This window comes from Martes martes, assembly GCF_963455335.1.
Source record: "Martes martes genome assembly, chromosome: 4".
Classification (NCBI taxonomy): domain Eukaryota; kingdom Metazoa; phylum Chordata; class Mammalia; order Carnivora; family Mustelidae; genus Martes; species Martes martes.
Genome location: NC_137891.1, coordinates 160096578 through 160112166, shown reverse-complemented (window position 1 = coordinate 160112166; position 15589 = coordinate 160096578). Strand labels below are relative to the sequence as shown.

Sequence of the window (15589 nt, the reverse complement as noted above, 5' to 3'; positions counted from 1 at the left end):
AATGAGGGCAGGGAGAGGGGCAGCCAATGGTGGAATATGATAACCTGGTCTTTGTCTCTTAGTTGGTGAGGTAAGAGGGCAGAGTGGCTAAAGCTTGCTTCCTCCTATCTGGTAGCTGAATCAGAGAGATGCAAGCTGCAACAGAATTCCCAGGAAACCTCAGGCTTCAATTCCAAACTCCCTCCATGACTGCAGGCCCAGTGGGTACAGCCCCGCCAGTCTCGGCACACCGCTACCAGTACGATTCTCTTCGTTCTTAATGCTGCCACTCCACTGACGAATTCTGGGTTCCTGGGTCTTGGAGAAATCTGTCTGTAGACTAGCAGCTAGCCTTGGTGTACACTACCCCCTCTTGTGTATCCATTCTTCCAGAAGCTCAGGGAGGCCTCACTTTTATTCCTGAGTGCAGCTCAAAGTTCCTGAAGGCCACCTGCCTTGTCCCCACTGCCGCCATGCCCAGCCCTGACCCCCAGTGCAACATGCTAAGAACGTATTTTTCTGTTCTCAGATTCTGATATGAGGGCAAGCAGGAGAGCAGGTTACAGAAGTTGCCTCCCAAGAAATGGAGCAGTGAGGGGGACACAGACACATCTGCGGGACCAGACCGGTGTGGCCCTCTCAAGGAGTATTTGAAATTCAAGTTATCTTTTTGCCCTGTACCAAGTCATAAGAGCAGTGCTCATGGGGGTGCAGAGGTCTAGATAGTGGCCACGTGGGGGGGCTGGGTGAGCAGTCACTTCCCCAGGCACGTTCTCGAGAAGTGGCACTTCTAGAAGGAGTGAGTTAAGACAATGATAAAAAGACACTGGAGGAGGCAGTGTGGGAACAAGACTCAGAGGGGGCACCCTTCAGACTTCAGCTCCCTCACCAACGGGCAGCATGGCCCCAGCACTGAGTGCACCAGCTCTCTGCTCCTCCGCCCAGGAAAGGTCCCTGGGACTCGTTTCAAGGGCCTTTACTCCCTCTCTCCACAACCACCTACCTCGCTATGTGCCAGGCTGAGCTCGGCTCCCCTCCCTGTCGTGCTGGGTCCCGGGCTCCAGATGAGCGATGCTTAGTTCCCTTCCCTCTGTACCCCTCTCGGAAGTGCTTAGTCACTGATCTGGCCCCAGCCACGTGGCCGCCGCTTTCCCGCTGCGGGTCCGCTCTGCTAACTGGGAGAGCTATTTTCCAGCTCGGGTCGTGATGGCAGGAACTTGAAATGACTTGCTAGACAGGCAGTGCTGGCGGAGCTAGGGCCACGCGCCAAAGGAAAGAGCAGACGGCCAATCACTGGGGAGCACATTTCTCAATCTGTAGCCTGAGACTAAACCTTCCTGTTGGCAAGGGGGAGCTCCCTCAGGCCTTGGCTGCCGGCTTCACACAGGGAGGGGTGCTCTGACTTCAGGGTGGCTCCACAGGCCGCGTGGGGCTCAGAAAGGGAACTGTGAACCACTGTTTTCTAGGGATAAAAATCCAGAGGACAGAAGATTAAACCTAGAGAGAGGAGACAAAACCCTGGAGAGAGTAGAGTTGGGAAGAGACCGAGGAGTCCCATGCTGGCAGGCGTGAGGGCAGGCCCTGGGCCCTGGCTGGCGCGGCGACCAGCCCTGTGTCCCATTCCTAGCCCAGACCCCATCCCAGCTCCTACCTGGTAGGTACCTGTCGCGGCTGTGGCCGTACTCGGTGGTGGTGAGTGGCAAGTGGGTCTGTGTAAAGGGCTGGTTGCCAAACAGATTGTCACTGCGAAGGTTGTGGCAGAGTTTCTCCAGGAAGCGCAGGACATAGGTGATGCTGTTGACTGCTGGGAGGTTGAGAGTGTGCTGTTCACGGTCAAACACGGCTGTGGAATTAAGGAAACAGGGCTGAGCACGTCAGCCTGGCAGTGCAGGGCAGCGCAGGGCAGGAGGAGCCCAGCCCACTGCTTGCCTCCGGCTTACCTTGTTACACAAAGCAATCAGTGCCCAGGTTGTCCCTCCCTCCCCTCCCCTCCCTCCCTCAAGGGTTTGATTTTTGCCTCCAATTCCAAAGGGCTTGCTGTAATGGGAGTGGCCAGGCCAAGTCTGTTGCACCGGGGCTCTGAAGTGATTTTACTCAACTTGTGAAAACAACTGTGAACATAACTCTATCTGCTCCATCAGTTGGCAGGGCCTCCTCCAGGAAATCTGCTCATTTCGGGTTTTCTTTCCATTAGAACTGCCCAGGAACAGAGAAGCTAGGCAGACGAGCAGAATACAGCTGTTGCCAGCAATGGTTTAGGTGCACGATCTGATCTGTAAGAGGGCACTAGAGTTTCAGCAACATTTGGAACCGTTCCACGCTTGGTTTTATTTTACTCCTTATCTATTTCTATTCAAGAAGTATCTGTATAATCCTCACAAAGCAGAAGGCCTTCGCATTTGTCTCTGAGGGCAGCAAGGAAATGGGGAGATAGGCCATTCCCAGGAACCAGTTTTGGGGCAGAAGAAGAACCCTAGAGGAGGTGTGGGTGACAGCAACTCCACAGAGGCAGCAGAGGAGGCCGGGTCCCTGCAGACTACCGCACAGAAGCCTTGGCCTCACAAGGAAAGGCAGGCTTGATTTCCCAGCAGTCCTCAGCCTTCTAGAACAATGCCTTCCATGCCCGCCCTCATCCTCCACACAGCCAACTGCTCCCTTGCCTGGGTTCCCACACCACCTGTACACATTTCTCACACATCAGAACACCTCTCACCTGTCATCTCTCCTCCCCCTCCCCTGGCCAAGGCCTGGCAACAGCCTCTGGCATATAATAAAGGCTCACTGAAGGTGTGCTAACAAAATACAGTTATTTATGGGGTCTTCTATAAGAATGCAGGGACTCCTGGGGTCTTCCATGTCAGTGGGGCTCCTGAGGCCGGATGCTGCACCTCGTTAGCGGGGAGGGGTGGGAGACCATGCAGTGTCGTGCAGTTGAGACTGAAGGGCTGCAGGTCAAGTCTTCATAGGTTTGGCGGGTAAGGAGTGGGGTTCTGGACTTGGGAACATTGAAACAGAACCAGGGCACAGCAGGAAAAGTGGATATTCTCAGTGGAAACAAAAAAACACAGTGCAGCTGAATCAGACAAAGCAGGAGAGACAGAGGGAATGGTGTTTCCCACTCTGCCCTGGGATTCAACTTCCTTGTAACAGGGCTGGCGTAGGACAGGGCAACTAAAGAGTCCAAGAACATGACAAGAGTCCCGTGGTCGCCTGAGGCCAGGTGGGAGGCTGTGGCAGTCTGGAGAAGCTCCTGTTGCCACAGTGCAGCCCCTCTGGATTCTTCTGGAATGCCTTTACAGCAATACACATCTACTTCCTGTATGCAGAGGCCGAGCCGGGAGACAGGACAGGAGGTATTCTACTTGGCACAGGTGTGCACAAGGCTCAGAGGGGTTCTGGGAGTTGAAAAGGAGGACTCTTGGAGAAATGGAATCCCTTCCCATGTCTCCAGAGCCTACCGGCATGAAGTAGGAATGAGGAAGCCTTGCCAGAAATCACCCCCTGGAGAAGGCCTGCGCACCCCCCCCCCCACCGCCAGGTGGCCGCACTAACCCCAGGGGGCTTACCTGAGATCACTTCGCCACCGTGGCCCTGTTTGAGGAAGCTGAAGACGGTTTTCTGGTGGTAAGCACAGTCGATGCAAGCCTGGACTGCCTGCTGCAGCACCACGGAGGCGCGGGCCGGCCCAAAATGGTCAGGGAGCAGTTGGACCTTCTTCTTATCTAAGTGGGGCCCGGGGCTGCCATTCTTGTTCAAGTAAATACAAACTGCAGGAGACAAAGAGTCAAAGCTGCTTAGAGAGCGCCCATACAGAAGTGACGTTAACAGTGCTCTCTTCTGTCTCGCACACTCTGGGCTCTGGTCCCTAGCAGGATTCCCAGCTGCCAGGCTGGTGAAACACTGTGGGGAGGGGTGCAGAGGGTGGCTGTGTCCAGCTGCAACCAGCCCAAGTTGCATGACCAAAGGGTCTGGGAACACAGCCTGCTGGAAGGACAGCCCAGACCAAAAGCCAAGGCACAGAACTTGTACTTTGTCTTCTGTGCGCTGAACAGGGCATCTAAACAATTCCCCGGATGTACATCCTTTCATTTTCAGGACTCAGTCACCTCACACATTCCTTGGATCTCTCATGTTGTGTAAGGAGAGGTCAGGTCCATGGCACTGTCAGCCAGAGTGTGCTGGTGTGTCTTTGGCCTTGCACTTAGAATGGTCACACTATAGGTCACCTGCCTTGGTTTCTGTTCTGGGCCTTGGAGTCGCTTTGTTATCTTCTTTATTAACACTCAGGCCCAAAGAACGTAGTAAAACAGACCAATATGGCAATGAAGAAAAGCACAGAAAGAGCCTTGAGGGGCCCAGTTAGACAGTGTCGTCTGCTTCAGTAGTTCCTCCCGTCACGCCAGCTGGGCGCTCTCCTACTGCAGCCCTCTTCCTGGCACGGGGCTAAGTGCCACTCGCTCAGGAGTGAGAGGCAGTCTGCCACAGAGCTGCTTCTTCGTTCTCTGGAGAGGACCCACGGCAGCCTGGTCAGCCATGACATTCTCTCTTCTGATGGGCCTTCCAGGCCCCACTCGAGCAGGGCACTCTGCTTTCTCACACTGCCATGGATCACTAACTGAAAGAGGAACAGGTGGGCAAAAGGTCTTTCTTGCTACTAAGGGCAAAAAAGTTAAGAGCGGGAGCTGTGTTGGCTGGGGACGGACTGCCATCCTCGTCTGTGGGGCCGCGGCTTTAGCCTCTGTAAAGTGAGGGCGCTGAGGTGAGCGAAGACTCCTCACCTCATTCAAAGGGAAAGCAAGATGGAGAGAAGGAAATGGAAAATAGTAAGAGAAAGGCAGGATGTGGAAGGTGAGAAAGGGAAAGAGTAGAGGGTAAGGAAGATGAACTGAAATACACCTTCAACTCCGTTTTCTCCTAAAACTCTCCAAAATGAGCCAGACAATAAAGGAGACAGCTTAAAATTTTGGAAGCTAGAGAGCAGATAAGCAAAGTAGCAATTGGCCAAGTAGACCCAAGAGAGCCAAATCCTTAACTAAGAATGGGCAAAGATGAGAAACCAGCTGTGTCATCTTCTAATTCACAAAAGGCCCAAGAATGGGCATTTGTCCCTGGAGGTGGGTGTGAAGGCAGATCTAATGAAAGGAGGACTGGGTGACCTCTGTTAAGAAATAGCTAGGACTTGCATGTCATGATATGACTCCGTCACCGAAAACAAAACAAGTAAAAATGTAGGAGCTCAAAGAGCTAAGAAGAGTAGTGAAAATAAACGAAGACCTAGATCTACGAAAAGAATGTTCATAGCAGCTTAGTCGTAACAGCCTAAAACTAGAATCACCCCAAATGTCCACCAACAAGAGGACACATATACAAATTATGGTATATTCATTTATGGAAACAGCAGAGCGGTACTAAAGAGTGAACTATTGATAGCGTGCGTCTCAAAATGTTAATTTTAGTGGAAGAAACCAGATACAAAAGGTACATACGGTATAAGTCCATTCATATATTAAGTTCAAGAACAGGAAAATCCAATCTCCAGGGATAGAAATCAGAATAAAGTTAGGAGAGAAGACTGACCATAAGGAGACATGATGTAACTTCTAGGGGTGGTAGAAACGACTTTTATCTTGACTGGGGCTGTGTTTACATGGTGCTTACACAGATTAAAACTCATCTAATTATACATTAAGATATGTACATTTCACTGCATGTAAATTTTACTTAATTAAAACACATGAAAAGGAAAAAATAAAACCAGTCCAGTGATGACTATAAAAAAGAAATTCTACATGGATTAAAGGATGAAATATAAAAGGCAATCTATAAAACCTTTATTTTCTTTAAAGACTTATTTGAGAGAGACAGGGTGAGAGTGAGCGAGCATGAGTGGGGGGAAGGGGCAGAGGGAGAATCTCCAGCAGACTCCTCACTGGGCAGGGAGCCTGACTTTTGTGGGGCTCAATCCCATGACTCCAAGATCATGACCTGAGCTGAAGGCAGACGCTTTACTGACTGAGCCACCCAGACACCCCTGAAATATAAAACCTTTAGAAGACCGTGGCAGTATAAAAATGTGGCTCCCCTCGCCAACAACAACAACAACAACAACAATTAAATAAATTAATAAATAAAGACATGGCTTGACAACTCTTCCATCAAACTCTGTGACACTTGACCAACAGACTATGTAGAAATGACACTGTGCCAGTTTCTGGGCCCAGGTTTAAGAAGCTGACAGTTTCCATGTCCTCTTTCTTGAGACATTCACTCTCAGAACCCAACTACCATGTGTGAAGAGGCAAAGCCACCCTGTGGAGAGGTCTATGTGGAGAGAAATCAACACCCAAAACCCACTTGTCAGCCATATGGTGGAAGGGGGTCCTCCAATCCTAGTCAAGCCACCTCAGCCGATACGGTATGGAAAAGATGCAAGTGACTGCCACCTAGCCCTGCCCACACTGTTGTTTTAAGCCATGAAGTTTGGTGGTGGTTCGCCATGAAGCAAAAGATTACTAGAAAGGGTTGTGGTACCAGAAAAAGGGTGCTGCATTAACAAAAGCCCAACATACACGGCACTGGCTTTGGGACTGGGGAAGCAGGAAGAAGCAATAAAGGCCCCAGAAAGGGTATGAGTGAAAGCATAAAGGGGCTTGAAGAGAAGCCTGTAAAAGGTTGGGGGTCAAAGGATTCTTTTCATTTTGTACCATCTCTATCCCCATTAGTCTACCCTGACAATGCTTCCACCAGAATGATTCTCTTAGAAATGTGAGAATGGACGCCTACAGGTTTTGGGGAAGCTGCCAGTGAGAGCTTAAGGCAAGTGGGAAAACCTTATTGGAAGACAGAGGACGGGAGACACTTGCTAGGTAGTGAGTTAGAGTCTGACAACACTGTCGCCTTCAGTAACCTGGAACCAGGATGTAAATGTAGCTGGAGGACTCAGAGAAAAAGCTAGAGATTTCCAGACAAAGTAATGAAAGTGCCAGGTGGCTTCTGACTGCCTATGATAAAAAATGCAAAATGAGAGAGATGATCTTAAAAAAAAAACTATTAAAAATAAAAAAGCCCAGGATTCAAGAGTCCACATGTGCTTCTCATTTCCAGTCCTTCCAGAAGACAAACAGTTCTAAATTAAGAAAGGGTCAAATCCAGAATGGGGCAATAAAATATTTAAAGGGGCCAGAATGATTAAGACTATGCTTCATACTCTTTCTGACCAAAAGGCCCTTTAAGAATCTTAAGGGCCAGTTTTGCAGATTCTTTCCCTTAAGTTTAAGAATCTTAAGTGCATTGTCTCATAGCAGTGATATAGGAAGCCTGAAGTAGAGAAGGGCTTATCTTCAAAAGATTTGAGGTGTGGCTTTTGTCTAATGAAGGAAATCTCAACAATATTCATAGAAAACCCCTCGGGTTTCTAAGAGAATCATTCTGGTGGAAGCACTGCCAGCTCAGACTAAAAGGGACAGAAATGGTACAAAATGAAAAGAATCCTTTAAGACCCAAACCTTTCAAAGATTTGATGAAGACTAAGAAAGCAATCTCAGTTTTCCTACAGAAAAGGAAGGATGATTCAGAAGACAAAACCAAGACCCATGGAAAACCACCCAGGAAAGCAGTACTGGATCTAGTTAAGGATCTGGCAACATGTGCCCAGTTGGATTTCATAATTTCTATAGACCAGCGACTGCTCCCTTTTAAACGAGTGTTTATCTATAAGTTATCCGATGCCTGTCCCACCACTGTATGCTGGGTATGTGGGAAGTAGACAATGTTTTTTGTTAGTTCACAGACCTTCAGATTGAGAAGAATTATACTCAAGGAGCTATTACACTCGAGAATCTGCACCCGAGAGGTTTCATTTGCTCCTGGATTTGATTTAGGTAATGCGATCCTAGGATCAAGAGTTATAAGGGGATGGAACTTTAATGAAGAATCTTGTAAGAAGAATAAATTTCCCAAGTAGGAAAAATGTAAATAATTTATGTCCAGGGAGTAGAGTGAAGTGGAATGGTCCATAATTCTTTGACCCTCTTCTCATAGAGGAGTAGGGTCTGTTCTCTTGAATCTGAGCTCTGTGACTGCTTAATCAGTAGAATATGGTGAAAATGATGCTATGCTAATTTAGGGGCTTAAGTCTTATGAAAATGGAAGTTTCCACTTCCTGTCTCTTGGGACACTTGCTCTTGGAATGCAGCAACCATGGTGTGAGGAAGCCCAAGCTACCCTTTGGAGAGGCCAACAGCCAGCACCAATTTTGCTACCACGTGAATGAATCTTGGAATTGGATCCTCCAGCCCCAACTAAGCCACCCCAAATGATGCCACGTGGAAGAGAGATGAGCTGTCTTAATGTTAAAATTAACAGTTGAATATATTGATATTACTCTTCCCTGGCATATAAAAGGTTATATACCTTTTCTTTTATAGTTTATGCTTTTGTCTTAATTTAAAAATTCTTCCTAATCTTAAGGTTGTAAAGATATTTATAACTGTCATGTTTCAGTTTTGTACTGCAGCCATGAAATCAAAGGTTATAAACAAAACAAAACATCAGAGAAGGGTTCAGTATTTAAGGAACTTGGAAATGGCCACTCCAGTCTAATAACAAGTGAGAAGCTGAACAAATGGAAAGATTAACAATCCTTTTTAGATCCACAAGAGAAGTGAGATCACAGGGTAAACTGCCGCCACCCAAGTTTGGAGAGAGAGATGAATACTGAAAATCACATTTTACTAAGCAGAAACCCATAAGCATAAATCTCCACAATAACCAGTGCCAGGGCAGGAAAATCTAAATGGCAACTGATGAATCGCTGCAAGTTTAGTGTGGACAAGTCTGAGAGTTAGAGACTCCAGGGGGACCCAGGCATGGAGGAGGGGTGTCCCACACGTTTGTCAGTTACCTTCAGGATCTCAGCCTATGTTCTCATAGTGAATACTGGAGAAAAATCCCTTCATGCCTCCAGCAGCAAGTGCAGGAAAGGAATCATTTAAAAACACGCCAGAGTGTTCTACTCTTCTTAACAAGGCCTGACCTCAGGAAAAAGTGTTTTACCACAGCTATTTTACCAAATCCTGCCAGGATTTGATCAGAGCCCAACCTATCTGGGAGAAGAGAAATACCCAATTCCAGTCCCCTCCAGCCATCCTGTCCTACCTAAGGGCAGGGAGGATAAGAAATATTGGTGAAGTTCACCATCTAGGGGCCCGAGCCCTCCTAAAAGAATGAGACTTAATCATAGGATTACAGAATATTTTTCCTCCCCCAGCACCTTACCATCACATTACTAAAGGCCTATTTATAACAACTTCGTTTACCTAGTACATCTCGTCTGGCTATCAAGAGGAAAATTACAAGGTATACTAAAACGCAAAAACTGCAGTTTTGAGAGACAGAGCACAAGACTAAAGCACACACATAAGAAACTAGCCTTAGACTGGAAAGCATAAGAACTTGATTCAGACATGGCAGAGATGTTGGAATTATTAGACTGGGAGTTTAGAACTATGATTAATATGCTAAGGGCTCTAAAGGTAAAGTAGACAGCATGTGCAATGTAAGCAGACAGATGGAAATTCTAAGAGAGAATAAAAAAGAAATGCTTGAGATCAAAAACACTGTAATAGAAATGAACACCTTTGATGGACTCATTAGTAGGCTCATTAGGGGACATGGCCGAGAAAAGAATCACTGACCTTGATGATATCTTAATAGAAATTTCCCAAACTGAAAAGCAAAGACAAACATGACTGAAACAAATGCCAAAAGACTATCTAGGAACTGTGGGAACACTACACACAGTAGGAATACCCAGAGAAGAAAGCAAGGAACAAAAGAAATTTTTAAAGACACAATGACAGAGAATTTCCCTAAATTAATATCAGACACCAAACAACCCCCTACAACTAGGTATATTACATAAAAATACAGAAAATCAAAAACAAAGAAAAAATCTTGAAAGAAATCAGAGGCAAAACCCCTCTTACCTACATAGGAGGAACACTAAATAAAAATTACATCTTTAGCAGCCATGCGAGCAGAAAGAGACTGGAGTGAAATACTTAAAATGTTGAAGGAAAACACCACTAACCTAGAATTCTGTACCTTGCAAAAATTATCCTTCAAAAGTGAAGGAGAAATAAAGACTTTCTCAGACCAAAAAAAAAAAGTTTGTTGCTAGTAGATTACGTTGCAAGCAAGGTTCAAGAAATTCCTTGGAGAGAAGGAAAATTATATAGATCAGAAATTAAAATCTACCTAAAGAAAGGAAGAGCACTAGAGTAGGAATAGATGAAAGCAAAACAGAAACTTAATTTTCTTATTCTTAACTGATCTAACAGATAACAATTTTTCAAAATAAAAATAACAGCAATGTATTTGATCGTGTATGCTTATAGATATATACACACGCTTATTTACACTTATGTGTAAATGAAATGAATGACAGAAATCATATGAGGGATGGAGAGGAGGAATTAGGATTACTTGTTATTTTATCTGTGAAGTGACACAGTGATTTTCAAAGTAGACTTGGGTTAGTCATAAATGTATACTATAAACTCTAAGGTAATCACTAAAAAATAAAAAAGAAGTATAACATATGCTAAAAAAGGAGAAAAACTGTAATCATAAAATACTCAATTAAAACCACCAAAGGCAAAGAAAAAGTAGAAGACAAAAATAGGCAAAGAATAAAGGCAACAAATAGAAGATGGATCAAATATGGTAGATATTTATCTAACTATATCAATAATCACTTTAAATATCAACTGTCTAGATATACCAATTAAAAGACAGATTTCTCGGGTGCCTGGGTGGCTCATTTAGTTAAGTGTCTGCCTTCAGCTGGGGTCATGATCCCAGGGTCCTTGGATCAAGCCCTGCATAATTCTCCTTCTCACTCTGCCCCCTAATCAATCTCCTGCTTGCTCTGCTCTCTCCCTCAAATCTGTCAATCAATCAATCAATCATCTTAAAAAAATAAAAGAGATTCTGAAAGTGGACCAAAAAACAAGACCCAACTACATGTTGCCTACAAGAAACCCACTTTAAATAAGAAGAAACATATAGACAAGAAGTAAAGGGGTAGAGAAAGTCACTGCAGATAAAGAGGGGCATTACATAATGATATAGAGATCATTTACCTAAGAAGACATATCAATTCTTACCGTATATGCACCTAACAACAGACCATCAAAATATGAGAGGTAAAAATTAACGGAACTCCAAGAATAAACAGATGGATCCAGTATTATAATTGGAGACTTCACCATCCCTCTCTCAGAAATGGACAGATCCAGCAGGCAGAAATCAGTAAGGATGTGGTTGAATACAACAATATCAATCAATCAATTGGATATAATTGATATCTACAGGTTACTTCACTCAACAACAGCAGAACACACAGTCTTCTCAAGCTCATATGAAACATTCATGAAGACAAACCACATACTGGGCTATAAAACATACCTTAACAAATTTATAGGGAATAGAAATCATACAGTGTTTGCTCTTAGTCCACAACGGAACTAAATTAAAAAATCAGTAACAGAAAGGTAGGTGGAAAATCACCTAATGTTTGGAGGTTATACAACATATTTATAAATAACACATAGGCCAAAGAACAAATATCCAGAGAAATTTAAATATATTTTGAACTAAATGAAAATAAAAATATAATTTATCAAAATTTCTGGGATGCAGCAAAAGCCATGGATAGAGGGAAGTATATAGCATTGAATGTAACATATTAGAAAAGAAGAAAGATCTGAAATCAATAATCTAAGCTTCTACTTTAGGAAGAAAGAGCCAATTAAATCTAAAGTAAGCATAAGAAAAGAAATAACAAATATTAGAGCAGAAATCAAAGACACTGAAAACAAGTCAATAGAAGAAAAAAAAAGTCAATGAAACCAAAATTTGGTTCTTTGAAACAATTAACATTAATAAACCTTTAGACAGGCTAAATTTTTGAAAAAGATGACACAAATTACTAATACCAGAAATAAAAGAGGGCACACCACTATGGATCCATGGGCATTAAAAAGGTAACACAGGAATACTATCACGAATTCTAGGCCCACAGATTTGTAATCTAGATGAAATGGACCAATCCATGAAATCTACAATCTGTCAAAACTCATACAAGAAGAAAAATATAATCTGAATAGGCCTATATCTATTAAAGAAATGGAATCAACAATTCATAATCTTCCAAAATAGAAAGCACCAGATTCAGATGGATTCACTGGTGAATTCTACTAAGCATTTAAGAAATAAATTTTACCAATAAACTGTTTAGAAACTCTTTTAGAAAATAGAAGCAGAGAGAATACTTCTTAACTCATTCTAGGAGGCTGGCATTATCCTAATACCAGAACCAGACAAAAACATTACAAGAAAACTACAGACCAATCAATGTCTCTCATAAACATAGATGCAAAAATTCTCAACAAAATATTAGCAAATCAAATCCAACAATATATAAAAATAATTATACACTATAATCAAATGAGATCTATCCCAGGTATGCAACGCTGGTTCAAAACATTTAAAAATCAATTAATGCAATCTGTCACATGAGCAGGCTAAAGAAAAACTATGACATAATCATATTAATAAATGCAGAAAAAACATCTAACAAAATCCAAGACCCATTCATGATAAAAACTCTTAGCAAATGAGAAATAGGGGGGATCTTCCTCAGCTTGATAAATATCTAGAAAAAAAACTTCAGGTAACATCACACTTAATGGTAGGAAACTAGAAGCCTTCCCACTAAGATCAGCAACAGAGTAAGCATGTTTCCTCTCACCACAACTTTTCCTTTTTTTTTTTTTTTTAAGATTTTATTTATTTATTTATTTATTTATCTATCTATGACAGAGAGAGTGAGCAGGGGTGGGGGAGAGTTGGGAGGGGAGCGAGAAAGAATCTCAAGCAGACTCCAGACTGAATGCGGAGCCTCATGCGGGGCTTGATCTCATGACCCTGAGATCATGACCTGAGCTGAAACCAAGAGTTGGATGCTTAACTGACTGAGCCACCCAAGCATATCACCACAACTTTCCATCATTATACTAGAAGTCCTGACTAATGTAATAAGATAAGGAAATAAAACATATACAGATTGGGAAGGAAGAAATAAACACTCTTTGTTCACAGATGACACAAATGTCTATGTAGAGAATGTGAAAAAATTGGCAAAAAAAATTCCTGGAACTAATAAGCAATTACAGTAAGGTTGCAAGATACAAGGTTAACATAGAAAAGTCAATTGCTTTCCTATATAACAGTAAGAAATGAGTGAAATTTGAAATTAAAAACACAATACTATTTACATTAGTACTTCCGAAGATGAAATACTTAGGTATAACTGTAACAAAATATGTACAGGACTTATATAAGGAGAACTACAAACACTGATGAATGAAATAATAATAAAAAAACCTCTTAACATACAGACTCTTAACTATAGAGAACAGACTGAGTTTGGTTCCAGAGGGGAGAGGGATGGGGAGATGGGTTAAGTAAGTGATGGGGATTAACGAGTACACTTATGATAAAATAAAATAAAATAAAAATAAAAAGAAAGAGAAAACTAAATAAATAGAGAGACAGCTCATTCTCATGGACAGGAAGACTCAATATTGTCAAGAGGTCAGTTTTTTCCAACTTGATCTACAGATTCAATTCAATTCCAATCTCCCAGCAGGTTATTTTGTGGCTACTGACAAACTGAGTCTAAAGTTTATATGGAGAGGCAAAAAAACCCACTCTGAATAGTCAACACAATATTGAAGGAGAAGAACAAGTTTGGAGGACTGATCCTACCCAACTTCAAGACTCACTATAAAGCTGCAGTAATCAAGAGAGTATGAAAGAACAGACAAATCAATGGCACAGACAGAAAGTTGAGAAGCAGTCCCACATTGACATAGCTAACTGATCTCTGACAAAGGAACAAATACAAAACAACAGAGAAAAACATAGTCATTTCAAAAGTGGTGCTGAAACAACTGGACAGCCACATGAAAAAAAAAAAAAAAGGGATCTAGACACAGATCTTACACCCTTCACAAAAATCAACTCAAAATAGTTCACAGACCTAAATGTAAAATTCAAAACTGTAAGACTCCTAGAAAATAAAATAGGAGAAAAACAAGATGACCTTAGGTTGGCAATGACTTTTTAAAAAAATTTTAAAGACTTTATTTATTTATTAGGCAGAGAAAGAGAGAGCACAAGTAGGCAGAGCGGAAGGCAGATGGAAATGAGCAGGGAGCCGGGAGCCCAACATTGGGGCTCGATCCCAGGACCCTGGGATCATGACCTGAGCTGAAGGCAGCTGCTTAACTGAGCAGCCACCCAGAAGCCCCAGTAATGACTTTTTAGATACAACACCAAAGGCACGATCCATGGAAGAAATAATCGATAAGCTGGACTCATGAAAGTTAAAATGTTCTGTTCTGTGAAAGACACAATCCATATAATGAGAAGAAAAGCCATAGAGTGGGAGGAAATATCTGCAAAAGGCACACATGATAAAGCACTATTTTCTAAAATATACAAAGAATTGAAGAAAACTCAACAGTAAGAAAATGAACAACCTAGTTAAAAACTGGGCCAACTCTGTTAAATAGACACCTTGCCAAGGAGGATACACAAATAGCAAATAAACACATGACAAGATGCTTTTTCCTATATGTCATTAGGGATATGCAGATTAAAACAATGAAATACCACTATCCACCTATTAGAATGGCCAAAATCCAGAACATAAACACCATCAAATGCTGGTGAGGATGTGGAAAAAGGAACTCTCATTCATTGCTGGTGGGAGTGCAAAATGGTACAGCCACTTTGGAAGACAGTTTGACAGTACCTTAAAAACCTAAACACGCTCTTACCATACGATCCAGCAATCTCATTCCTTGGTATTTACCCAAAGGAATTTAAAATTTATGTTCACACAAAAACTACACAGGGAAGTTTATAGCCATTTAATTCATGATTACTCAAACTCGGAAGGAATCAAGATGTCCTTCAGTAGGTGAATAGATAAACTGTGGTATAGCCAGACAATGGTATATCATTCAGCCCTGAAAAGAAATGAGCATGAAAAAGACATGAAGAAAATTTAAATGCATATCACTAAGTAAAAAGGCCAATGTGAAAAGGCTACATACTGCATGGTTTCAACTAAATGACATTCTGGAAAAGGCCAAATTAAAGAGATAGTAAAAAGATGAGTGGTTGCCATGAGTTAGGGGGTAAAGACAGTTGAACAGGAATTTTAGGGCAGTAATTTTTAGGGCAGTTAAACTATTTTGTATTATCCTCTAATGGTGGATACATGTCATTGTACATTTGTGAAAACCCAGAGAATGTACAACCCCAAGAGAGAATCCTAATGTAAACTATGGACCTTGGGCATTAATGATGTTTCAATGGAGGTTCATTACTTGAAACAAATGTACTTCCTACGCTGGTGGGGGATGTTGATAATGGAGAAGCCCGTGAATGTGCAGAGGCAGGGGTATATGGAAAATGTCTGGACCTTCCGCTTGATTTTGCTGTGAACCTAAAAAAACAGTCTAGTAAAAAAAAT

General features: G+C 42.7%; 1 protein-coding gene across 8 annotated transcripts in view; it reads right to left on the bottom strand.

The window, feature by feature from the left end:
- Nucleotides 1–15589, bottom strand: part of SCMH1 (Scm polycomb group protein homolog 1) — a 171936-nt gene that overhangs the window by 16634 nt on the left and 139713 nt on the right. For all 8 annotated transcript variants that reach the window (XM_080802756.1, XM_080802757.1, XM_080802758.1 and 5 more), the window contains 2 exons: nt 3546–3746; nt 1631–1822 (listed from right to left, as the gene is read on the bottom strand). In XM_080802756.1, coding sequence (XP_080658882.1) covers nt 1631–1822; nt 3546–3746 — 393 coding nt within the window. The remainder of the gene's footprint in view (nt 1–1630; nt 1823–3545; nt 3747–15589) is intronic.